At 42.1% G+C, this 25826-nt stretch overlaps 1 protein-coding gene across 3 annotated transcripts in view; it reads right to left on the minus strand.

The window, feature by feature from the left end:
• Positions 1–25826, minus strand: part of Cttnbp2 (cortactin binding protein 2) — a 159923-nt gene that overhangs the window by 73418 nt on the left and 60679 nt on the right. The window contains exons 3-4 of one of the 3 annotated variants that reach the window (XM_026787506.1): positions 18823–19044; positions 1521–2990 (exon numbers count right to left, since the gene is read on the minus strand). In XM_026787506.1, the coding sequence (XP_026643307.1) occupies positions 1521–2990; positions 18823–19044 (1692 nt within the window). Of the gene's footprint in view, positions 1–1357; positions 2991–18822; positions 19045–25826 lie in introns of those variants that run through there. The other 2 variants (XM_005363762.3, XM_026787507.1) reach the window with 2 other exon arrangements.

Here is a 25826-nt window from a genome sequence, read left to right on the forward strand (position 1 = left end):
AGACAAAAATGGACTCTCACGTGCCTATAAAGACAACACTAAATGACACTGAGATCAATCCTAAAGCAAATTCTCTAAAGTGCTATGAGCAACACTATTAATTAGGCTGGAATTACTCGTGCTGCCCCAAGTTCAGTGCCATGCCTTGATGGTGTCTTAGACCCCTTCCAGCTACCCTCCTCTGCGCAGTATACACTCCAACTTAAGGAAGAGAAAACTTGCCCAGTATGAGAAGAATCATCAAAAACAATTATATACAACAGCGCCTCGACTCCAACACTGATCTATAACTCCAAAGTCCACGATGTTTCTGCCTCTCAGGTTTGCCCTCGGTAACGAAAACAACCTCCTGCAGAGCTGAGTTTCAACGGGGACAGCCTGTTTAGAAGCATTTAGAAGCACGCAATCTGAAGTAGTTACCTCCTCACTGACAGTGCTGCATGCTTTAAGTTTTAAATGTGATGCTATTGAGACTTCCTTCTGTTTTTAAACCCCTTGTGTTTAGAGCCCAAAGGATCTACCAGCCCTAACGTACGATGACAGTACCAGCTGCTCCGGGTGCTAACAGAGTTTTGACAGCAAGCACGGATCCACTTCAGCCATGCTAATAAAACAGCAATGCTTCCACAGACCACATACAACCAAAAAGAGGAGAACTAATCCTTTGTGCAGCTCCCACACCAGCAACTTCAGGATTCACTGATGCAGGGAAAACTGTAACATGGCCCGTGTGGTGCAGAAGCCACCTGCGCACAAGTCCTAGAAGACAACACCTTCACATGTGGTCCATGGCATTCAAAAAAAACGGAACTGGTAGCTTACAAATGCTCATGGTCCTTTGTTGAGGGTAAGAAGGGGACATTCATATAAACTGATATTAACCTCCAGTCTATCAAGCACAGTAGACATCCCATCAGCCTGCTAATCTAGAGCAGTGTTAAGAGTGACTCAAAAAGATTTTTCTTGCGCCATCCTAGAAGGAACAAACCGAATGCACACTGAGGATGATCCGTTAATACTGAGGCCTCGTGAGATAAATATTTGATAAGAAAGGATATACTCTTTCCTCCCTTGGAATGGTCTTTGTGTGCTTTGAACCACTATTTTCAGGCTAATTTTCAAGAAAAGCACTCGGCAGAATGAAACCACAATTCATAGAGCAAGAGGAATCACCATTACCCCAGAGTCTTAAAGAAAATTAAAAAGAAAAAAAAAGGCAAAAAAAAAACCATAAGAAAGAAATGGGGAAATGGAGAAGGGGTATTAAAAATGTTTTGAGACAATGTGAAAGAAATTGAGACAAGTGATAGAATAGGCCCCGTTCTTGGAAAAGTGTGTAAGATTGCAATCCCTTTACCTGATGCTGTTACCAGGAGGCTGTCTGAGGCACCGGGGCTACGGGATGAGGCACTAACAGGGTTTATGGAAGAGTATAAGGCAATGGTGGTAGGGATGACAAGGGAGCTGTCTGAACATGCAGGTTGGTTCAGTCCAGGGGTTTCAGCAGGCCAGGCACCCACCTGAGACGTGGCCAGGGCCGAAACGGGACAGCCTGCAGGTGCCACAGTTAAATCTATGGATGGTTTTGGTGGCAGCTGAGGGGAAGATGACTTAGGGACGGTTTCCTCATTTACTACCTTGGTCCCTTGTGGCAAACTGGAGGGAGGTGAAGCCACAACTTTGTTATCGACTTTGGCGCCTGCACTGGAGGCCCTCAGTTGGGGGTGTGGTGGAGAAGGAGTTTGGGAGAGCCCTGGCTTTTTGGGAGGGATAGGAGGAGGATTTCCTCGGTCAACTCTTGCCGCCCCGGGAGTCTTTAAACCCGTTCGACCGACCGGAGGGCAGGTGCCGGCATCCCCTCCTGGAGATGCTCCCAGCCTTGGAGAAGCACCTGCTTGAGGGCTGGTAAATCTTGACAGTGCCTGGGTCACAGTATTCCGGGCTAGCTGCTTGGCCACTAGGTTGTCACGGCTTGTCGGAGAGACATCTCTTGAGGGAGGACTCTGGGTGGTATTTCCATTCTGGTCTGGGTCATTTGCATTGCCCTGAAATCTAAACCTAGCTGCTTGGATTCGAGGGTTGAGACCCGGATGCAGAGGTGTGTTGGCACACGGTGAATGTAAACTGTGCACAGGGGGAGCTTGCGAGTGGTTCTGGGGAGCTGTGCCTGGTGTCTGGGCAGTGGCAGGGGCGGTGCTACTGGGGGTTGAGGGTGTGCTATTTGACAGATCGGGGGCAGAGCCCGTGATTGGTCCATTTTCCTCAATTCTAGTTGCACTTGGTGGTGGGGCAGTAGGTAGAGACGGACCCAAGTCACTGTGGGACCCCTGCCTGTCAATCCCTGGTCTAATCAGTAGAGCACTGGGACCCACACTCCCTTTTGTGTTTGTGGGAACTAGGGGGCTTCCTGTGGGAGGCTTTAAGGGTACAGTCAAAGGCAACTTCTTCACAGGGTCAGTGCTTTCTGTCACTACATCTGTCTGGCAAGCAACAGACCTTGTCACGGGCCCTTCTGTAGCCACAGATACGGAAGCCAGATGCCTATCTTTTGTCTTCCGTGGGAGGGAGAGGCCTGGCTTGCTGTCATTTCCCCTTTTCATTTGCTCCATCATTTTCTTCATCTTGTCTATCTCCTCTTTGAGGTCAGTGGAGTGTGCTTCTTCTCGGTTCAGCTTGGCACGCAGCTGTTCCCGTTCTGTATCGAACTCGGAGAGCTGTTTCTCCAGCTGAGCTTCCATTCCGGCGCTCCTCTGTTTCTCGGCCGAGAGCTGGTCTTCTAATTGGCTTGCCTTCTTCTTCTCCTCCTCCAGCTTCACCATCACTTCCTCCAGCTTCTGCGCCTCCTCTACGACTTTGCCCGAGAGCTGCTTGCACTCCTTCACCAGCGTCAGGACCACGTGCTTGTTCTTGCCCCTTTCCTCCTCCAGGTGGGCCGTCAGTTTTTTGTGCTCCTGTTCTAGGGCCTGGAGCTGAAGCTTTTCCATCTCCAACTGGAAGATATTCAAAGGGAAGCCTGGGTTAATAGACACAGTAGTCTTTGTGTTACAGAAGAGCTTTTTGTTAATTTCTGAACAACGGCATGATTTGGGTTAGCAAGAGTGCCACATTTTGTTATGACTTTTAAAAAGGCAATATTTAAGGACTTATTAAAATGAGAGAATTGCTGTAAATGGCTTCCTGAAAAATACCTACATTGCAACAAAAGGGAATTGTTTTAATCTATTAAAGTTAACTACAGTGCGAGAGAATAATAGTAGGATGCTTGAAATCACAGCATACAGTTCAAAGGGGGCTGTTTTGATGAGCAGGATCAATGACAGGATGGGTGCTATTTAATGAAGGTTCAATGGCTGGGAATTATGAACTGATCTTTGAGATACACATAGTACTTAAATTGCAAGCCCCATATTTGCTAACGGTATTATATTGCTAAGTTATTTAACCTCATTGAGTGTCTTTTGATGGGCTGGAAGTCATGCAATCCCATGTAAAGGGATGTTTAAATTAAGACTCTAAAGAGCTGGCAGATTATTCCATTAGAACTGTAGTCAACGCTAGTGAACCTAAAGCCTGACCTCAGCTTTCACTTGGATCCTGCTTTCCAATGTAGCTACTTTGGCCTGCCTGGTGTTTCTTGAAATTGGCCTTACCTCTTACCTCAGGGTCTTTGACCTTGTTGTCCTTTCTGCCTAGAGTTCCAACACTCACCTTTGGGAGCCTCTCCTTAATAAAGAATGCTTTGTATTTCATGGAAGTAACCACAAGCTAACCCTCCAGCTTGCCTGCTCATCAAAACGCCTATGTGTGGGGCTGACCTGCCTTTTCCTTCAGCAAAAGGTACTGGCTGCTCATGAAGCCATGGGACCCAGGCTTGGGGCTGTTCAGAAAAGAGAGAGAGAGAGAGAGAGGGAGAGAGAGAGAGAGAGAGAGAGAGAGAGAGAGAGAGAGAGAGAGAGAGCTTATAAAACCTTTGTGTTTCCAGATCTCTGGAGAGGGCCTTGAACCCAGGATTGTATGCTAGGTGAAAGTGTGCTACCACTGAGCTACACCTCAACCCTGAGGTGAGATTCCAGCAGCAGAAGAGGTTGATTACTCTCTTTCCTTTAGGCTTCTGTTCAACGATAACTTACAATGAGGCCTGGTGTGCTTGGCTAGTGGCTAGTTTTAAAGTCTGGTTGACACAAGTCAGAGTCATTTGGGAGGAGGGAACCATGGTTGAGAAGGTACCCCCACAAAACTGGTCTGTAGCCTGTGGGGCATTTTCTAGACTGACAATGGCTGTGAGCAGCGCCACCCCTGGGCTGGTGGAACTGAGTGAAGCCTGAGGGACAAATCAGTAAGCAGCACTCCTCCGTGGCCTCTGCAGCAATTCCTGCCTCCAGATTTCTGCCTTGAGCTCCTACATTGACTTCTTTTGATAATGGACTGCGACATGGTCCCAACAAGCTGCTTTGTGGTCATGATGTCTCCTTACAGGAGGAAAAACCCTAACTAAGATACTTGCTTTCATCTCCTATGGAGAAGAGAAAGTCCCTCTCCCGTTGTCTGTGTCATTTTTGTTTAGTATTCTCCTGCCTTCTCTATAGTGACTTCATGAGGGTGAAGACTGAAAATCATTTGCTATGCCCCCCAGACCTACAGTAGTGACCAGTACACGGTTGTACTTAATACACTGTTTAATGAATGAATGATGTTAGCACAGCTGCTCTTTAACAGCTTCCTAAAAGAAGCAGTCTTTTTGAGTGCATGAGCAACATTTATTGCTGCCTTTTTATTAATGGCTATTTATTATACAAAATAACGAGTTTCACAGAATTTTCATGTTATGTATATATAACGCATAATAGTCAAATTCACCTCCCATTATCTTCTTTGGAACCTCCCCACTATTGGTTCCTTCCTCTTCCTAAATAGCTCTTGTCAAGTTAAGCTTTGATATTGACTTGGTTGGATTCAGAGCTAGTTAGGAGATGCAACTCTGCACACAGCTATGATGGTGGTTCTAGAAAGGAGAGCTCACTTTGAGCAGGCAGTGCCATCCTATGGACTGGAGTCCTAGGCTGAATTAAACAGGGGGAGGGGGGAAGCAAGCTGTCTGTGGGTACAATGTGTCCAGTTGCCTTCCACTTTGCCTTCCAGGACCGGAGAGACACTATCCCCTCAACTCAGGAGCCCAGATAAATCTTTTCTCCCTCAAACAGCTTTTGTCAAGAATTTTGTCATATAAATGGGAAAAGGAAATAAATATTTGTCTTCCTCATGATTTTATCTCATTTTCAGAAACCCATATTCTACAGGAGGGAGAGCACGGAAGGTTTGTCTTTCTGAGTGTGTTTATTTGGTTCGACATCATGCTCTCCAGTTCACTTCACTTTCCTGGCCATGACATCATTCCATTCTCCTTCGGATGGATCATATTATACATGTACATATACCACATTTACTTCCGTTCATTCCTTAATGGATACCTAGGCCAGTTCCACGTCTTGGCTGTTCTGAGGACCGCTGCGGTGATATGAGAAGTGAGGTTCTGTATGCCACCTTAGATTCCTCCAGGAATTACACACTCAGTGGAGTAGGAGGGCCTTCTGTCTATGTGTTACTTTCATTGATCAAATAAAGAAACTGCCTAGGCCTTTTGATAGGGCAGAATTTAGATAGGTGGAGAAGACAGGACTGGATGCTGGGAGAAAGAAGGCAGAGGCAGAGAGCTGCCCGCCATGAAGCTGCCAGGTCAGACATGCTGAATCTTTCCCGGTAAGCCACGGCCTCGGAGTGACATACATATTATTAAAAATGGGTCGAATCAAGATGTGAGAGTTAGCCAATAAAAGGCTAGGGTTAATGGGCCAGGCGGTGTTTAAATGAGTAAAATTTGTGTGTTGTTGTTTCTGGTGTAAGCTAGCTAGGTGGGACAGAACAAAGGGCCTGCACCCCTATTTACTACAACTCAGGGCTATCAGCCAGTTACATTATTCTCACAAGTCCTAGAGATGGCTTAATTTCTACTGAGAAGTATGTGTCATGAAACTATGAGAGATTACGGGTACACCACGGGATAGGATGCAGCAATCAGGTTGGCCCGCCCACTTCACCTGTCCAACTAAAGACTATTTTCCTATTGGACCAGATGGTGCTTCATGGCTCATAGAAGTTAAAGAAGATTTAGCTGTTTAGAGATGAAGAAAGGCCATTTTATCATCTCTAGATCTTGAAAAGAAATACATGGGTATAACTTACTGCATTTTGTATTACTGTGATTCACAGATACTGTGGGGCTTACCAATTGAAGATCTATGGAAAGTCTGCAGTAAACAACATTATTACAGGAACTATTTCTTCCTCTCCCAATAGTTCCAATTTCAAGTTGTGTACAGTGTGTTTATATACAACACAAACTTAGAGACTATAGCACAGCATAGAAAGACTTGCATTCATTGGGAAATCAAAAGATTTCTGTTACTTCAATATTGTCTACAGATTAGTGACTTAGACACAAACCTGAAGAGTCAACGCTTAGCTCAAGTCAAACTTTAGCCACCCATGGCAGAGTCTATTGCAATAGACTTAGGTAATGCTCTAAGGACCGACAACTTCGGGAAGCCCTACTGTGACCCTTCTGGGAGAATCCACTATTCTATTGCTTTGACAGAGTCATAAGACCATAAGAAGACCTGTGCTTAACCAGAGGTCACAGGTATTACCTATTTTTGTTGTTTTCGATATGTGGTGTGTGTGTGCATGCACACATGCATGCATGTTCAATGTGTAAATGTTTACATGGGCATGTGAATGTATTCTGTGTGTAGAGACAAGAGGTCAATGTGGAAGACTTCTTCATCCATTCTCTATCTTAATTTTTTTTTGATAAAAACATAAAACATAAAACCTCATTAAATCTGGAACTCACTGATCGGGCCAGACTGACTGGTCAGTGAGGTCCACGGATTCATCTCCCTGCTAGTGCTACAATTAAAGGCATATGACACATGACAGGCTTTCGCATGGGTGCTGTGAACTGAATTCAGTTCCTCATGCTTGCCCAGCAAGAGCGCATTAATCCATCTCCCCAGAGTATTACTCGCTGGTGCTGAAGTGCTCTCTTTACATGAAAAAGCAGCTCCTGGACAGTACTGAAGAAAGGCTCTCACACTGGTGACTAACAACACAGTTAATTCCTAGAACAACAACCCTAAGATGGATACTGCAGACCTGTAATTCTTATTACTTTAGAGGATAAGGCAGGAAGAGCTTGAGTTTAAGGTTTGCCTGGTCAGCTTAGCAGACCCAGGCTCAAAACAAAAGGCAGAAGAGGACTAGGGTTAGATCAGTGGCAGAGCATTGTGTGATAACCCAAGTTTATATTTCTGACCCCAGGAAAAAACAACAAAAAGAATAACAGTGAAATGTTGGAGGTGGGATTTTAAGTAGAGTACGTGTAATCTGAGAAGCAATAGTGTTGTGTTATAGTATATTGATGTGTTTATTTTATTCATAAAGGGTGTTTCTTAGAAAATTTGTGTTATTATTAGCAAATGTATTTTTAAATCATATGAAATTACAAAATAATAGATTGTCATTAGAAAGCACCAAGAACTATTAAGGGAATGTAGAAAATGGTGCTGGGGGCGCATGTTTATAATCTCCACACTGGGCAGCGGGAGGAAGGATTGTGGATTTAAGACGAGGCTCAGTTATAACCACCCAAGAATGTAAAGCCAGTCTGGACCACGTGACAGTATGTTTCAAAATAAAAAAAAAAACAACAAAACAGACAAAAGTAATTAAGTAAGTAAATAAATAAAAATAGGCAAAATAATAAGGACTCAGGGTGTGGTTCAATAATAAAGTCCATAGTAAAGAGAGGACAAAATGTCTGGGATGCAGTCCCAGCACTATCTATAGAAAAACCAATACCCTCTATGCTAATTTCAATAAAAAGTTCTTATGGCAAAGTTAGAAAAGACCAGAGCTAGGTCAATTTGCAGCTCATCCTTAAAATATGAGTTTTCTAATTTATTTCTGAAGGTAAAAGGAAAAGGTTCAAGTATCTTAAAAGTTAAATGTGGTGGAAAGAACAGGGAGGGCTAGGGCGACGGGAATGGGGTAGGTGTGATGAAAACACGTTATATACATCTACAGCGTTTGCAAAGAGCAAAAGAAGAGCTACCCCTGCTTTCAGAAAACTGCTAGCTAGAGGGCAAACTGAGTGACTCCCTGAGCTCATTGCTAACCAGTATCAGAAGAGGATGAGCACTCGGGGCTTGACTTGCTCTTTTGAAGTCAGTTCTCCTGGAACTGCACCTCTTGACCCCGGTGTCTCTTCACTAAGAGTCGCCACACCTTGTTTCTTGTATGGCTGTCATCTTCTCCCTCAGAATCAAACGAGAAACCGCTAAGGAACGTGCAGACTTGTGGCCCAGCACTGCATTCAACGCCAGCACCACTGCATGATTCCCCAGTGTCATCATAAAATAGATTCATTACAAAGTCTTTGCACCAAAATAAAGATAAAGAAAACATGCAACTAATCTCTGATATTTATAGCCCAAACGCCACTACTATAAAAGCACCCACAAATCTTTTGTAGTTGCTATTCTTCCATCAGGAGTGCCCCTTCAGTTCCTCCTAGACAGCAGGACAACAACTCAACAGACCCCAAGGCCACCATCACTCACTCCTCTCCACTGCTCTCAGCTTCCTTTACCTCTCACTACAACAGATACTTCCGATCTTCTGCCCTAGCGACAAACTGTTAGTGATGGCTTCACAGAGCACTCCGGGTACACCTTCACAGACTCCTCCGCCAAGAGCACTCACTCTCTCAGGGAATGGTTCCCATCTGTCCAACATTAGACTTTCCTTCAGTCATGAGCTCGATTCTTCCCGGTCACCTCTGATGCTTGCTCCATCACTTGTCATGTTTCTCCACGTAAATGTCAAACATCTTCTCTGTAAATCTTCCCTTGGGGACAAAACACACTCCCGTGCCATGTGTGTGCTTCAGAGATGAGAACATGAAGTGTCCAGTCTGATCCCGAACTTCTTACTCGTGTGAGCTTGATAAGTTATCACTAGAAAGACTGGTTCTGTATGGTTCCTTTATTTGCACAATAGAGCACAATAGTGTGCTTTCATTGAACAGGAATCTCAGGAGACCAGTGTTTTAGGGTCCTGAACTAAAGGGAGACACAGTGCAACTCCTCATTGAGAAACAGAAAACTGACCTATTGAGCTCACTTCCAATAATAAAGGATAAAACAAACAAAAACCAAAGGCTCAGTGGCAGAAAGAACACGTGCATTCCATGCTACAGATTGTGGGCCCCATCACCATTGCCCATTAGGGAGAGAGTGAGAGGGACAGACTCTGCCTATTATCATCTTCCCAATTCCCACCTTCCAAGGAAACTTAATTCTGCGGCAGCCAAATGGCTTTTGTTCTCTTGCTTCTGTTCTCTTTACTTTTTCTCTGTCCATAAAACAACCTTCATCTATTCAGCTATCCATCTCTCATTCTATCTTTATAGAATAAATGAGAATTGAAAACAAAATTAAGAATATTAAAAATAAATCCCTGCAATTTTATACTTCTGTACATGTAAGTATCGAGCATGGTGCCAGTGGTTTAAAAACATGTTTTCAATTCATAATAGAACAGGTAGTCATGATGCTTAGGGATATGTGACTATTCATGCTTTTCTTTTTACTGGAACTACAGTTAGAGAACTGACCACATTTAACATGTAGATATATCTAGAAATGAACTGGACAAGGTATATTTTGACAATCACAAAACACATTACGGGAAGATTTACTACCAATAATGTAAAAGTACTGCTGAATCAGATCGCACTTTTACAAAAATTAATAAGTCCTTGAAAAAATTATTATAATTTGAGAATTCCTGAGAAGAATGAAGAATATAGGCAGGAGAAAGTCTCTATCAATAGATGTGACTGACCTTTGTACATCACCTCTATGGGGACACTCCCTACCCTGTTGGCACTAGACTTACCCAACTGGGGGAGGGGCACCAAAACTTTGCCATCATGCTTGAGGACCTGGTGATGTGGGAGTGTCATATATCAATCTGTTGATTTCATTGGTTAAGGAATAAAGAAACTGCCTAGGCCCCTTGATAGGCCAACCCTTAGGTGGGTGGAGTAAACAGAACAGAAGGCTGAGAGAAAGAAGCTGAGTCAGGGAGTCGCCACGGTTCTCCAACTCCAGGCAGATGCAGGTTAAGATCATTCCTGGTAAGCCGGCTCGTGGGCTACATAGAATAATAGAAATGGGTTAGATCAATATGTAAGAGCTAGCCAATAAGAGGCTGGAACTAATGGGTCAGGCAGTGATTAAAAGAATACAGTTTCCGTGTAATTATTTCGGGTATAAAGCTAGCCGTGTAGGCGGTCGGGTGCTGGGGACGTAGCTCCGCCGCTCCTAATTCAACAACCTGGGTTCAATTCCCAGCATGAAAATTTCCTTAAGTCTTAAGAAGTGACAAATTAATCAAAGAAAAACATTGAGCTATGAAAGACTTTTGCTTTCTCTAGCATCAAAGATGAGTTCGGTAAACAGAGAATATACAAGTCTCCAGAGCAGGAGATCCCTAGATGTCTGTAAGGCCTCAAGATAGAACACAGCATGGAGGTGATTGAGCATCATGTCCTCTGGAAACACAGACTGCTGGTACCTGAGCCAGTAGGCAGAGTTCTGAGGATGCTCTGTATGTCTAAAGTGAAGTGATAGCATCATCATCACTTCATCCTATGCTGTGACAGCTATTCTCAATTGTTAACTTGACTATATCTGAAATTAACTAAGACCCAAGTAGCTGGGCACACCTGTGTGGGATTTTTTTTTTCATTAAATCATTTGAAGTGGGCAGACCCATTTTTAATCTAGATGTTTAATCTGGGCCACACCTACTGGCAGCCTATATAAAGGGCATAGAAAGTAGAAGCTTGCTCTCTTTTCCTGTTTGTTCTCACTCTTACTGGCAAGTTCATCCCTTTATTGCTATTAAAGCCTGCTTCTTTGGGATTCTAGCATGTACTGAACACCACCTGTGATATCCAGGCTCATGGACTAAACCTTCTGTTGGTAGACAGCCATGATTGAACTAGTTGTACTACAGACTTTAAGACATTCTGATAAATCCCCACATGTGTGTGTATGTATACTTCTATCTGCTTGTTCCTTTATAAAACCCTGACAAATACATATGCTAAAGATCAAATGAGCTAATAAGACATAGCATACACTAAATAAATGCTGTCTTGGCATATTGTGTCTCATAAGAGTCTTTTAAGCCTTTTGGAGTCCATCACACAGTCCTGAAACTTTACCTTTTCATCCTCTCCAGGGATATCTGGTTCTGTTCTGGTGGGGGACAATTCTGTATTCTGTCAATTACGTCTTAAATAAATGCTGATTGGCCAGTAGGCAGACAAAAAGTAGACACCGGGAAGTGAGAACAGGAGTATTCTGGGAAGAAGGAAGTTCCCTTGGGAGTCCTGCCCAGACCACAGAAGAAGCAGGATGTGACTTACCCTGCCAAAAAAGGTACTGAGCCATATGGCTAACATAGTTAAGAATAATGGGTTGATATAAGTTAAGAGTTAATAGGAAGCCTGCGCTAATGGACCAATCAGTTTATCATTAATATAGACTCTCTGTGTGATTTTCTTTGGGGCTTACCAGCTGTAGGAACCGGGCAGGGCAGAAACCTCAACAAGCCCGGCCATGTTACACTGTTCTATACTAATTTTTCATATTATCAATGAAATACCCTTATTTAAACTTATTTTCAGTGGCAAATGTGTATTGGCTTAAATGTGAATGGTCTGACTATTAGTGATGCCCCTACACTTCAGAAAACAATCCACTTAATTGCCTATGGTACCCAGAGACTTGCTCCTTCTCAGAAATTAGGAACTACTGAACCCCATTTATTTTGTTATTAGATCTAATAAAAATTTGTATATGATTCAGATACTGGGACCATATACTGAACTAAAAAGTAACCAAGTGTCCAGTTTCCTCAGGTCTGCTGTTGTCCAATTTGTATCATCCTCAGGTAGGGGCTGGGGAGCTACACAGAGTAGCACCCCAGGCTCTTGTGCACGGAGCCATGCACTGTATGGAAGAGCCTGCAGGACTCAGGGAGAAAGCTGGTTGGTGGTTCCAAGAACAGTACCCAGACTGAAGCCACGAACGGAGAGGCACCAAACATGTGCACCACAGGAGGAATGGGAAACTCTGTAGGTGTGAACACATCAGCCATGAGAAGGCAACTGTTTCTAATTTACAGTAGAGCACAGAAGGGGAGACAACGGTGCCCCTTAGGAAGGGTGAAGGCAGACTATGTGTTTTGACCTTCTGCCATCTAAATCTTCCAACCCTCATTGTATCCTCGTGTTCATTCCCTTATTATCTGCCTACCTTCTCAGTGCTGATAAACGAATATGTAGCTGGACACGTTAAAGGTCTCTGTTTCCCTTTTCTGTCTTTGCAAGGCTATAGTTGCCAGTGTGGAATTTTTCAGCACCTCCTTCATTGTAAACCTATCACAAGAGGGAAAGCAAGGCCTGGCAGCCAGGCCTTTGCTGATTCCTGGTTGAGGTAAAAATAACTCATGCAAAAATCTCAGCTCAAACCCACAGATCTGAGCCTCCTGGGTCCCATTCAGAGTTGCCTTGCAATGTTTCTGGGTCATCAAAATCAAAATTTATTTTAAAATGCAAAAAGACCCTGGAGTGCGCTACAATTATCTTTCATGTGCAAAGTATGGTAAATACTCTTCCTAAAATTGTTGTTATGGATGGCTGTCCCCCCCTGTTAGTAATGGAGAAACATCTAGAAAGCAATTTAAAAGACAGTTATATGTGTGATAAGCTAGCCATTTCACAATGAACCGGCACTGAATACACATGGCAGAATAAAATGCAATTATGCAAAACAGGAAGAAAGGGCACCCAGAAGAAAGTAAACAGAATAATTTGGTTTGGGGTGGGGGGCTTGCTATTCCTTTGTCTAGAATTAGAAATCACTTCGTATAGAAAATTCTCTGCTTTATGATCCCACTCGACAGCATCTGAATATGTCTACCACTTACTTTCCTGATCTTTCATGAGGCTGAAAAGAAGGGATGTGGCCTGTGTTTGACGATCACGGGTACTGCTGTGGGCTTCCTAGAGGAAGTAAGTGAAATGAAGGATCGGGGCCAGGGAGGTACAGTCAGAACCTTATGCAGTGAATACCCAGTGTCTTTCAGCATCAACAGGGCAGAGGAGCAAGCCCTAGGGGACAGCTTCCCAGGCAGAGCCAACTGCTGCCGACCAGCTCTGCAGAGAACACCACCTAGGACTCTGGCTAGTCAGAGCACATGCCCTAATATCCGGACATCCTGAACCCCGCTGTGGAAGGACTAACGATTCTGCAAACCAGTCGATACATGCAATTACCCTTTCTGCCTCAATCGAGGCCTACTGGGGTCACATGCCTAAAACTAAGGCTTCTGCTATGCACACCCAATGCTATGAGACTGACCTGATTGTGCACAGCTGCCACCTTGAAGAAACTATAGCTAATATAGAGCTAAATTTTCACTGGCCAAGATATCGCTCGTCTGAATTTCTCCAGATATGTTTTAGGTGTATTTTTAAAGGCTTTGCTCAAACGTTCTATTCCGGGGCTAGAAACCAGACTTTCAAAGTATATATCTGAAAATACATAGATTTATTTTCTTCCCAAATGTCTAAATATATTAGAATGAAAGATCTATTAAAAGATGAAGAACCAGATTTAAAAAAAAAAAAAAAAAACAACAGACCCCCAAATTTCATTTCACCCTGTGTTCCTGGCACAGGGCATGGAGTAGATTACTCCAGGCAAAATTCCCCATGCTGGCTACTCATTAGCTTATTCAAAGTGGTTTGAAAGGCTCAGCCTATTTGCCAAATTGACTCCTGCCCAAATTTCCCTGGCACACAAACTACCAAACAGTTAGCTCTCCTATTAGCAGTCTCAGCGGGAGCCAGCACACGCATGAGCAGAGCGTCTCTGCTGGGCTTCGCAGGCCCGGCCGCAGCAGTACAAGGGCCAATGTCTCAGAATCACCAAAGAGACACGCCAGTGTCAGATAATCACACTGCAGTTGCAGACCATGAGACATTCGCCTTCGGGGGACTTCCGCGCAACAGCAAATCTAAGAGCGAGACTTAACTCACACGACAGTTTACTTTATACAGAGGGACGTGAAGGCATTTGGTTACCTTGGGGGAGGGTTGAAGTGGGGGAGGAGAGAGGCAGGGAGGGGAGCAGAGTAGAGTTCAATAAAAATCAATAAAAAAAAAACATATTTACTTTCCATACTAAAGGTGACATAAAATTTTCTTGTTAGGAAAAAAAGAGATAACTTTGGGGCTTCCGATTTTATCAATATTTTCTTATAACAAACAGGGTAGAATACAAAATCTAAGTGTTTTCCACACATTGCAATCTGCTGGAACAGAACATCCTTTAAACACAAAAAGCAGCAATGTCCACCCAAGTGCCCTTCACTGAGACTTCACAGCCAATGAGTCCGACCATAAAAGAACTCCTGTATCCCGTTACACAGAGGAGGCAGGCCCACTGGCTCGTTTTCTATGAGCCTCTCCGGGCCCATAGGACAGAAGCTCTTTCCTTTCCCTCCCAGCCAGGTTGGAAATGACCCAGTCATTCAGAAACAAACAGGATGTACATTGATTGAAAAAAAAAAAAGAGTCAGCTAAATAATAAAATCTTTCATTCAACTAACTACAAAGAGGTCCTTCATGGTCTCCTGAAAACGAAATGTTAAACTGCAGAATATAAGTAGAATTTTGACAATAACACAGCTCATGTAATAAACGAAGACAAACTATTTTCTTAAGTTTTGATAATGCAGCAGAAAATCCAGCAGAGATCATTTGTTACTGTCCAGCCCATTGGGTATGTTAAGAACATAATTAAAATGTATCTTCTCCAAGAAGTATGGATGAGACCCAGTGACATCAGCCACAGTACACTGGCTTCTGCTTCTGTGGTTTGTGGGGAGCTCTGAAAACCTCCAGGGGCCTCGGTGGTTATTTGAGGGATTGGTAGGAGGCTTGCGATGTCCAGAGGAAACATGGTTTGTTTCCTATCAGGGAGCATTCTGCTCTCCGTCCTGCCTTTTTGCCAGGTGCTTTAGTTTTCTGCCATGTAGCATACTGATAAAAATATCTGCTTTTATCCCATGTCTATAAGGAGTGTGTTGGCATTCATATGTTAATGAAAAATAGAACAGCAGCAAAAACACACAGCTTAAATGATAACGGCATAATAAATATTTATAGTTAGGCACATTCAGGCTATTAACTACCAGGTCTTAAATGTGAGGTGCAAGGAATCCTTTGAAAAGGACAGGAGGAAAAAAAAAAACCCACTGCTTTATGCTTTAATGATGGCAGGGAGAAACTGTCCATTTTAATTTTTTTTTTAATTTATTTATTTATTAAGGATTTCTGCCTCCTCCCCGCCACCGCCTCCCATTTCCCTCCCCCTCCCCCGATCAAGTCCCTCTCCCTCATCAGCTTGAAGAGCAATCAGGGTTCCCTGACCTGTGGGAAGTCCAAGGACCGCCCACCTCCATCCAGGCTTAGTAAGTTGAGCATCCAAACTGCCTAGGCTCCCACAAAGCCAGTATGTGCAGTAGGATCAAAAACCCATTGCCATTGTTCTTGAGTTCTTATTTGTCCTCATTGTTCGCTATGTTCAGCAAGTCCATTTTAATTTTAATTATAGCAAAGAACAGCAGAATCTCAGACTTCCTGAGTCTACTCAGAAAGGGAATAATGATATTAGCAGCTTATTGGAACAAAATAGGAACTTCCAACTCTTTATAGCCAACCACAGTGTGTGTGTGTGTGTGTGTGTGTGTGTGTGTGTGTGTGTATGTTATCAGATTACTCTTCTATGAAGAATGTACTCAAGTGTAAGAAGAGTGAGCGCACTGTGGGAGAGGGAGGAGACTGGCTTAAGTGAAGACATGTGCCAACTAGAGTGCTGTAGCCAGCAAATTACAGCGGTGGCTTTAAGAGAACATCTGGTGACAACCATGCTCTCATTCTATCCTCTTCAGCTACTTTCATTTCTGTTCAGAAATATTAGAAAGTAAAATAATAAAAAGTTCTATTTGTAAAACATCTTAAATTTTGATTTTGTTTTAGACCATTATGTCTTTCACTGATGGAGAATCTTCTTCAGCCAAATGACCTTTAAGAGCCTGGACCAGGTTAGGGCATGGCCAAAGAGCCATGGTCACGCCCAGCTTAGTCTCTTCTTCCCTTGCTCCACATCTTGATGTTGGATTCCCGCTCCTGTTCTGTGAGTTTTTCCTTTGAATAAAGAATAACCTTAGAATACTCTATTCAGAGTTAGCTTGAAATTATTTGACTCGTGTTAAGATGGGGCCCCACATCAATGACTCCACCTGGTTGATATGATGTCATAATGCTAACATCACTACCGTAAGACCAGTTTTGGGTACCAAATGGTTCCAACTTCATTAGCTGAAATGGTGTACCTTCTTACATCATTCTGGCCAGAATTCCAAATAAGAACTCCAAAAAAAAAAAAAAAAAAAAAAACCTATCGGCTGGCTACTCAGAGACCATTTGCAATTATACAAGACAGTAATCTTAAAATTTAACCATTATTTTACTTTTTGCAGGATCCCATACAAAGAACATCACCCCCAGGATAGCTGGAAGCAATTCTAGAAGATGATGTCCCCTTTCCCCAAAAAGTTTGTCCTCAGGGTTAGGGACATCATTTAGGGGTTGATTATTATTACTCGTATAGGGTTGGGGGTTGGGAGTAAAGTATGGAGGCCCAGAGATCTCCGTCAAAAAAAAAAGAGGAAAAATTGAATGGGATAATAGATAGACTAGTGTGACCTTACTGACACTAATAATAATAATAATTGTGAGTAATAGAGTGAATACTTATGAGCTATTATTTATGGACAATTTATATTGGTATAGATTCTTGTATATTGATACAAGTTCAAATGATATTTGTTATTTATTAAATACTCTTTTATTTCTGTTTATATAATTTGTATACCTATGAAGTTATTTTCTTAGATTGCACACATGTTTCTACATCTGTTTAAGACATTTTGTATATTGACACAATTTTAGGATATATTTGTCATATTATATTATACATTTATACCTCTGATCAAGATACTTATACATTGTTTACATTTTGAGGTCATTGTCCTCATTCACTCCACAGTTGTTCAATGATTGTTTAATATTCTGTATGAAGTCTTAGTCTTTAAGTTATATAGATATTAAGTATTATAGGTCAATAGTCATTCATGATTGTCATACTTATAGTCAGATTAATCAGTTTCTTTAGCTACAAAGAGATTGTATTTTGAATAATTACGCAATCTTCAACTACTTCAAAGATCTGTAGAACATTGCATTTAAATAATAGGGCTCTGCCAACATGAGATACGATTGTTCTTGGCAGCACCCATCTATTCCTGAGAGAACATTGAGCACTGAAGACACTCAACTTGGAGCTGGTTTTCTTCTTGGCACAACTGGCCTTTGGTCAAAGAACTGCCCATGCCTCAGCCACTGACAAAATGTTCGATGTCTGGACAGGACAAGCAAGGTACAAGAAAAAAAGACTGCCAAACCTCCCCAAGGCAAGGTAACATGGTTCTAAAAATTTTCCTGCCTCAGAAAGTGGTCTGTCAGTTACTCTAGGCCTTAGCCAAAGTTGGTTGCTTCAACTTTGCTAATTAGAGGTTGGGTGATTGCCCAGGTAGCCAGTTGTCTCTGTCATCTACTGCATGTTTTGGAAGTTCTTCATTACACTTCATGCCTACTCAAGTAATATTATCTCCCTTTTCAGGCCTTAGATGGAATTGAAGATTAGATAGTCGTAGTTACCTTCCTCTTATGATCTAGCCAAGCCGTTTCCAATATAAGACTCCTTAGGATAAAATGATTATTAAAACATTTAGTATATGCTCCTTGCTTAATATTGTTTATAGTGGTTGTAATTCTAATTTTTATATTTGATATCTGGTCTTAGTGTATATAGTTTTGCATTGGGTTTGAAACTCTCATATTTAGCCAAAACGGGGAGGTAATGAGGAACCTCCTTCAGCCAGTTGGCCTTTAAGAAGCTGGACCAAAAAGCCATGGTCATGCTCAGCTCAGCCTCTTCTTCTCTTGCTCCACACCTTGATGTTGGATCTCTGTTCCTGTTTGTGAGTTTTCCCTTTTAATAAAGAATAACCTTAGAATACTCTATTCGGAGTTAGCTTAGGATTATTTGGCTAGCCTTTCTCCCCAGTGAATGCATTCCCCATCATTACTCGGAATTGTTTCATCTTTCCATCCTCCTGCCTCAGCTGTCGCAACACCTGGGACTGCAGGTATGATCCTCTGTGCCTGCCTGAGAAGTATTTTAAATAGATTGTAGATAAACTAAGTTGGGGTTGCTTGCACATGACTGGAAGGTCCTGGTGGAGCTGTAGAAAGAAGCCACTGTGTGGCTAATTTCATTTCACTGCCCTCGAGAAATGAGGCCCACTGTCACCAGATCCATATTTTAAATAAAATATTAAACATTCCATGAAAATATTCATTTGTCATACTTTTATGATTTGGTTATTTTTAGTTACATTATATGCTTAGAAAAAAAAACGTACCGTATTCCTTCCTAAAAATATAATATTAACAAACCACACTGCTACAGACAAAACAACTGCCTGTCTCAGTACCTTTTTCTGCCTGCTCTCAGCGGCAGCCAGCTGTGTGGACATCCTTTCTTGCATTTTTCTGCAGTGGGCCATGACAGCTTCAAGAATGGAGAGTGGGTTGGTGCACACCGGCTTCTCTTTGTCACCAACACCTGCTTCGTAGTCTCTCTGCAGTGCCAGAAAGGGGTCGTTTAGGTTAAATCTCCCGTACCGTTCCTGGATAAACACCTCCTTCCTGCGAGCCTACAACAGAATTGGAGAAATGCATTAAAGGAATAAATGGCACTAACGGAAAGATATTTAACCCGGAGGTTCTGAGACTTCTCTTCTGAATGGTACTCAGGGTTACTATAAAGGTTGATAGTGTTGCCAAATGGTTAGCCAAGCCAGAAGGAGGCCATGTCTAAGCTTGGCAAGCCATTTGGCCTGTTCCCAAATTGAGTATAATTGAGATATTGGGTGTCCCCAAAGACCCAAATACAGAAAGCTTGGGACCCAGAGTTTGTTGCTACTGGGAGACGGCAGAAATTTTAGAACAGTGGTTCTCAACCCTCTGGGGTCCCATGACTCTTTCACGGGGGTTGCTTAAGATCATTCAACAACATAGGAATTTACACTACAGTTCATAACAAAATTACAGTTAGGAAGCAGAAACAACAATAATTTTATGCTTGGGGGTCACCACGGCATGAACTGAACTAAAGGGTCGCAGCATTAGGAAGGCTGAGAAGCACTGCCTTAGGAGGTAGATGGGAATCAGACTACTGGGAATATGTGCTTGAGGGTAGCATTAGAACCAAGATTCTTCCTCCCCTGTTCACTTCACAGGCTGACCTCCTGAAGCAACCAAGTCTCCTGCATAGCCGAGTCCCATCTTGAAGAACCACACTCTTGTGACTGTGACCTCTGAAACTGATCCACAGCAAGCCACTGCTCTTCTTGATTGTCTTAGATATTTTGTACTGGTTACTTAAGGCTAACGCACGTCACATTGGAATGATGTTTTCAGCGGTTGGAAGACTGCTCAGTGGGTTAACAGCGCTTGTTCCGCAAGCAGGGGGGCATGAGCTCAATCCTTACCACCCACATTATGAGCCATGGGAGCAACACGTAAACCATAACCCCACCACTGGGAGGGGCAGAGACAGCAGGATCTGTTTCGTTTCTTTTTCAGTCACCCTGGCCCAAAGAGTGAGCCCCAAATTCAGGCAGAGACTATGGGAATAAAGGAATAAGGCAGAGAGCAATAGACCAAGGCTTCCAGTCTCCTCCTCCAGTGGTGTAGGAAGTTCTTCTCTATTAATGTTGTTTTCGTTGGTTGAATAAAGAGGCTGCCTTGGCCTTTCAGTAGGGAAGCCTTTAGGTGGGTGGAGTAGACAGAACTGAATTCTGGGAGGAAGAAGGCAAAGTCAGAGAGAGCTGCCATGGAGCTGCCTGCCATGAAGCTGCCAGGTCAGACAGGCTCAATTTTTCCCAGTAAGCCACAGCCTCGTGGTGACATACAGATTATTAGGAATGGGTTGAATCAAGATGTGAGTTAGCCAATAAGAGGCTAGAGCTAATGGGCCAGGCAGTGATTTAATTAATACAGATTTCCGTGTGGTTATTTCAGGGGATAAGATAGCTGGGTGGTGGGACGCAGCCCATCGCTCTCATCCAACACTCCAGCCTCTGTATAGGTACACAGGAACATGCACACATACATGTAATATACACGTGGTGAGGGGAGAAAGGGGGAAGGGGGAGAGAACAGACACACAGAGGGAGAGTGAATATGAAAGCCTTTTACACTAAAATTAATATAAGTAGAACTTTCCCATAATACTTTATTCCTCCAAGGATCTGAATTACATAAGTAAAGTCTTTGTAGGTTTATATAAAATCCATGAGGCTGAAGAGATGGCTGCACTTCCAGAAGATCCAAGGTTGATTCCCAGCGCTCACAGGGCAGCTAACAGCCATCTCTAACTTGGGTTCTTGGGGATCCAATGCCCTCTTCTGGCCTCCTGAGGTACCAGGCAAAAATGTGGTGCACAGACATACATGCAGACAAAATACCCATACATCAAATACATAGATAGATATAGATAGATTAATAGACAAAATATTTAGAAAGTTTTTTACAAAAATAAAATAAAATTCATGATCACTGCCAACTATATCGATGTATCAAATTATTATACTGTCAGCCATAAATTTCTATAATTGAAAACATTTTAGAAAAAGCCAAATTAGAAGTTTTGATAATTAAAATTAACCTAAGGAAAAGTCCCTCTATCTTTATAGAATTCATATTTCAAATGGTAATCAATCTAACTAACATCCAAAAATAAATTTGGTGTCTTGGTCCTAGCCAGAAAGGCATCATAAGGATATTTGATGAAAAAAAAAATAACCTGTAAAATCTATTATATAAGAAAATGTATTTGTAAAAGTTTATCAAACTGTAAAGACCTACAGAATAACTGAGAAAATAAAATAATACCCTTATTGTTGGAGGGCATTAATATATATAGTTCTCGAATTCCCAGGAAAGAATGCAACCTTGTTTTACTCCAAATGTCAGCCCATCAGTGACAAAATTAATTTCACACTTATGTAATGAACACCAAATGAAATTTTCTATAAATAGTCTATGATGGTCTGTACACAAAATGGAAAGTAGCAGTAGAAATATACCGAAGACTGCTTACTTCCCTGATTCAGGTCATTCTGAAATAGCTACCAAAGACATTTACTGACACTGGAAAAAAATACAATAAATCAAGGCTAATTTTCTCAAATGCCAAATGTTTTCTCAAGAACTATTGCACACTGCTCCCTCCTGCAGCACAGCTGCACAGATTTTCCATTTTTAGGTGACTGTCAGCAAGCCAAAACCAGATCAACACAAGTGGCTTGCCATGGGGAAATCTAACATGCTTTTTTTTTCTAGTACCAAATTAGATTAAAAAAGTAAAAAAGCATAAAAAAAAGTTCCATTTCCTTAAACTACCTTTCGGTGGCTTTCAGAAAATGACTTTAAATTTAAAAAACTAACAAGGTTTGGGAGCTAAAAGTGTTCATGCTTCTAGGTTCTTCAAGGCCAATTATATAATCAGTGCATAGGTTAAGTATCGCGTCAGAGATGCAAGTTCAAAACCAAAGCCATTTGTTTGTATGTCACTTCCCCCTTACTATTGGTGTGATGCATCACCCCTGGATAAGCCCCGAGAACCCTGGGCTTTTCCTAATTGCCATTATCCAATGGAAGTCCTGCAGTCATCTTTATGTCACATAGCAAGCCAACAGCCATATATGGGAAAGAGGCACATGACAGTCTCTCTCCTTTTATCCTATCCTTTTTGCTCCTTCTGAGTTGAGAGCACTGGAGGCCAGTGTCCATGGAGATGAGGGAACCATATGCTCCGGGACTGGTTCCTCAGCATCTCAACATGGAAACTGTGCCTAGCTTTCTTCGCAAAGTACTAGGTGATTCTAAAGGATCCTTCCTTTCCCTCCGTTGGGACTGTTCCACCCAGTTCCCTCAAGGCATTCCATGATTTAAGACACATTACCTAATCTCCAGGGCTCATTACGAAATGGGATATTTTGTTCAAAGGCCATGAAAAACTTGAAGGTGGCAATGTCATAGCATTCAACTAAGTGTGGGGCTCTTTGGAGTGTGGGGGCTATGAGACAGGAAGCCAGCTCGGCCTGTACTCCTTGTGGTGCAGCATTAGAGATGAAGTTTCTGCCGACAGAGGGAGGCCCATGTTTTTTGCATGCTGTATGCTACAGCAGGGAGGCCCATGTTTTCTGCATGCTGTATGCTGCAGCAGGGAGGCCCATGTTTTCTCCATGCTGCTATAGCAGAGAGATGCAGCTTCACTCCCCTGCTGTCAGGCCACCTGGTCTCTGGGAAATACTCATTCATCTTTATTCAAACAAGAAGTCATAGTTTCTATAAGATGACCTCAGGAGCCAACTTTCCAGTTCCACAAAAATAGCTGCTGGCTCAACGCTCCCTCCTCCACCTGGCCCACCAGATCTCTAGCGTCTGCAGTGAGTCACTAAGTTCGAGTGTTGCCTATGTTACTGGAGGGAGAACCCAGGACCTTGAACACAGAAGGCAAGCACTCTATTATAAACTATATCCCCAGCCCTAAAACCAAATTGAAGCAAGTTCTCACTAAATTATCCAGGCTGGCCTTGAACTTGTAATTCTTCTCACTCTCCCAACTGCCAGGAATCCAGGTATTACAGTCCTGCTTTTTCATGACCATCTAAATTGTTTCCTTGAAGTTATGTTCTCTCTCTTTCATTATTTTAAATCAACCGCTCCCTCTTCTTTCCCTGCCCCAAGATTTGATGGGTTTTGGTTCTCTTCAGTGGTCTCTGTCTGCTGAGGAGAGAAGTTCCCTTGACGAGGGGCGTGAACAGCATCTTATACCAACGGAGGAACAACTAAATGAAGCAAGACCAACAGCACACCTCTCGGAAGAGACATGAGGCTTTGGTAAAAATCTTACTCTAGGAGTGAACATCTAGTTCCATAGCACAAGGCCTGCCTAGCATCTGTGAGATCCCGGGCTTCATTCTCATGCTCAAAACCAAACAACAACAACAACAACAAAACTTCCTTTTAAATCTCTAACAACTACATGGTTTGATATTCTTAAAGCAAATAAAAGTTAAAAGTCAAAACTAGGTTTCAATTTTTTTTCTCCTGAAAATGTACATCTTGTTCTCCACTTCTCCAGTTAATATTTACTATGCATTTCCTGCTCAGATTATACACATTTTTAATATAGTTATTGGCCTATGAGGGAAGGGCATGTATGCTGCATCTGTGGAGGTAAGAAGACATGTAGGACTTGGTTCTCTCTTTCTGCCACATGGATCTCAGGGAACAGGAGCCATGTCTTCAGGTCTACTTGGCAAGTATCTTTACCACTGAGGCATTACGCTGGCCCCCAAATTACATTTTAACAATCTATTTTTTATTACTGGGCATCTATTTTTGATTACTATACATAGCTCATAATAGTAGCGTAAGCAATTTCTGAACACATAATCTACTTTTAAATCTGAGTAACCTTTTGATTACTGAGCTGAAATTAATTTTTGAACCATATAAGATATATTTATTGAGGACACATTTCCAGTTTTGTCCAATAAATTTTATAATCTGAAAATATTTAACACATTTTTTTGCTACTGTGAAATAATTTTTGTGATTTTTTTTGTTGATTTAGCTTTATCTTAAAATTGTTAACTTTGTCTATAACTTTGTCTAATAGATATGGAATCTATTAAGGTATCTCTGAAATAAATTATAGGAATAAAGAAAATGTGATATATATATATATAATTACATAAAAATATACTATTTTGCCCTAAAATACGAACATTTGACATTTGTGGCAACATGGCTGCCACTGTAAGATATTGCATGACGTGAAATGAGCTAGAAGTAGAGAAAAACTCCCTATTCACACTGATGTACTGAAGCTGAAACAGGAATGGAGGAGAACAGAACACACTGAATGCTAGGCAACCGGGCAGTGACATTGAGAAGAGCTGAGTACCAATGAGTGCCAAAGTGGAGAGAGGCAGGCAGAACATCTGCAGTCACGTTTGTAATCACTGCTGGCTGAGGACAGTCTGGAGGAATTATGCATCCGAAAAAAAAAAAAACTAGTAGACAGAAGTTCAAAGATTCTCCCAGTGCAAAGAAATGATAAATATGTAAGAGCTGAAAACATGAACAACCATCCAGATTTGAAAGTAACATACTATGTATAGGCATCAAATCAGCAAAATGTCTCCCATAAAGATGCACAATAATTTGCATCAAACAAAAATGTAAAGATTTAGAAGCCTCAATGGCCTATTTGTGGCATTTTAGGATGATAAAAAACCTTTCTTCTGTTGCATAGTTATTTACAAGAAAATCATAAAATAGAAATGCTAATTATTTTGCTTTATAAATATGAATAGTCACTAAAACTTACAACAAAGTGCAAGAAACATACATTAGATTCCTTCAAGGATAGAAACGGCAGCAGTTTAAGTTGCTAAATAGCTATCTATCCATATTCCTGACATCTACTGATTTTAAATGAGAGAAATCAGGACGACTCATTTGTTTTGTGAGAAATTTGTGTTTAGACCCCAATCTTGATGACATTTTTCATGTTCCTAAAATCATAGACGGGACAAGTGCCTTAGCTGTGAAGAGACAGCATGACTACAGCAACTCTTACAAGGAAACATTTAGTTGGGGTGGCTCACTTGCGGTTTCAGAGGCTCAGCCCCTTATCATCATGGTGGGGAGCATGGTGCCACGCAGGCAGACATGGTACTGGAGAGATAACTGAAGAGTCCTATATCTTGCAGGCAACAGGAAGTTGACTGTCATACTGGGAGTAGCTTGAGCAAAGGAGACCTCAAAGCCACTCCAACAGTGACAATCTTTCCTCCAACAAGGCCATGCCTCCTAATAACGCCATGCTCTGTGAGATTATGGAAGCCAATCACATTTAAACCACCACAAAGAATATGTGTTCCCTAAACTAACTCCTGAACTCCTGCTGGCATTTTCCATTTTCAGGTATTAATGTCATTCTATGAACATACAAAAATGTCTTTCTATGTTATATATACTCAACATTTCTTACATTCCTGTCTTATCATTACAATCAGTGTTTCTGAAAGTAGGCAATTCTCTGATTAAAGAGGTACTTCTGAGTCCAACACTGGTTAAGAATGTTGTTGTTCACCTTGACCCAAGAGTTGGAAGTCACAGATTAAATAATAGCATAAACTGAGGAAAACACGCTGCAGTGTCTGCTACACTTAATCTTAGCAAAAAGGCGGAGAAGATGTGATGTCAACTCTTAGTGCACTCCTCCAGCGACGTTCAGCAAAGTATCCACTCAACAACTGAAATGAAAACATCTTCATAGCCGGGCGGTGGTGGTGCACGCCTGTAATCCCAGCACTTGGGAGGCAGAGACAGGCGGATCTCTGTGAGTTCGAGG

The sequence above is a fragment of the Microtus ochrogaster genome, linkage group LG10, assembly GCF_000317375.1.
Source record: "Microtus ochrogaster isolate Prairie Vole_2 linkage group LG10, MicOch1.0, whole genome shotgun sequence".
Lineage (NCBI taxonomy): Eukaryota > Metazoa > Chordata > Mammalia > Rodentia > Cricetidae > Microtus > Microtus ochrogaster.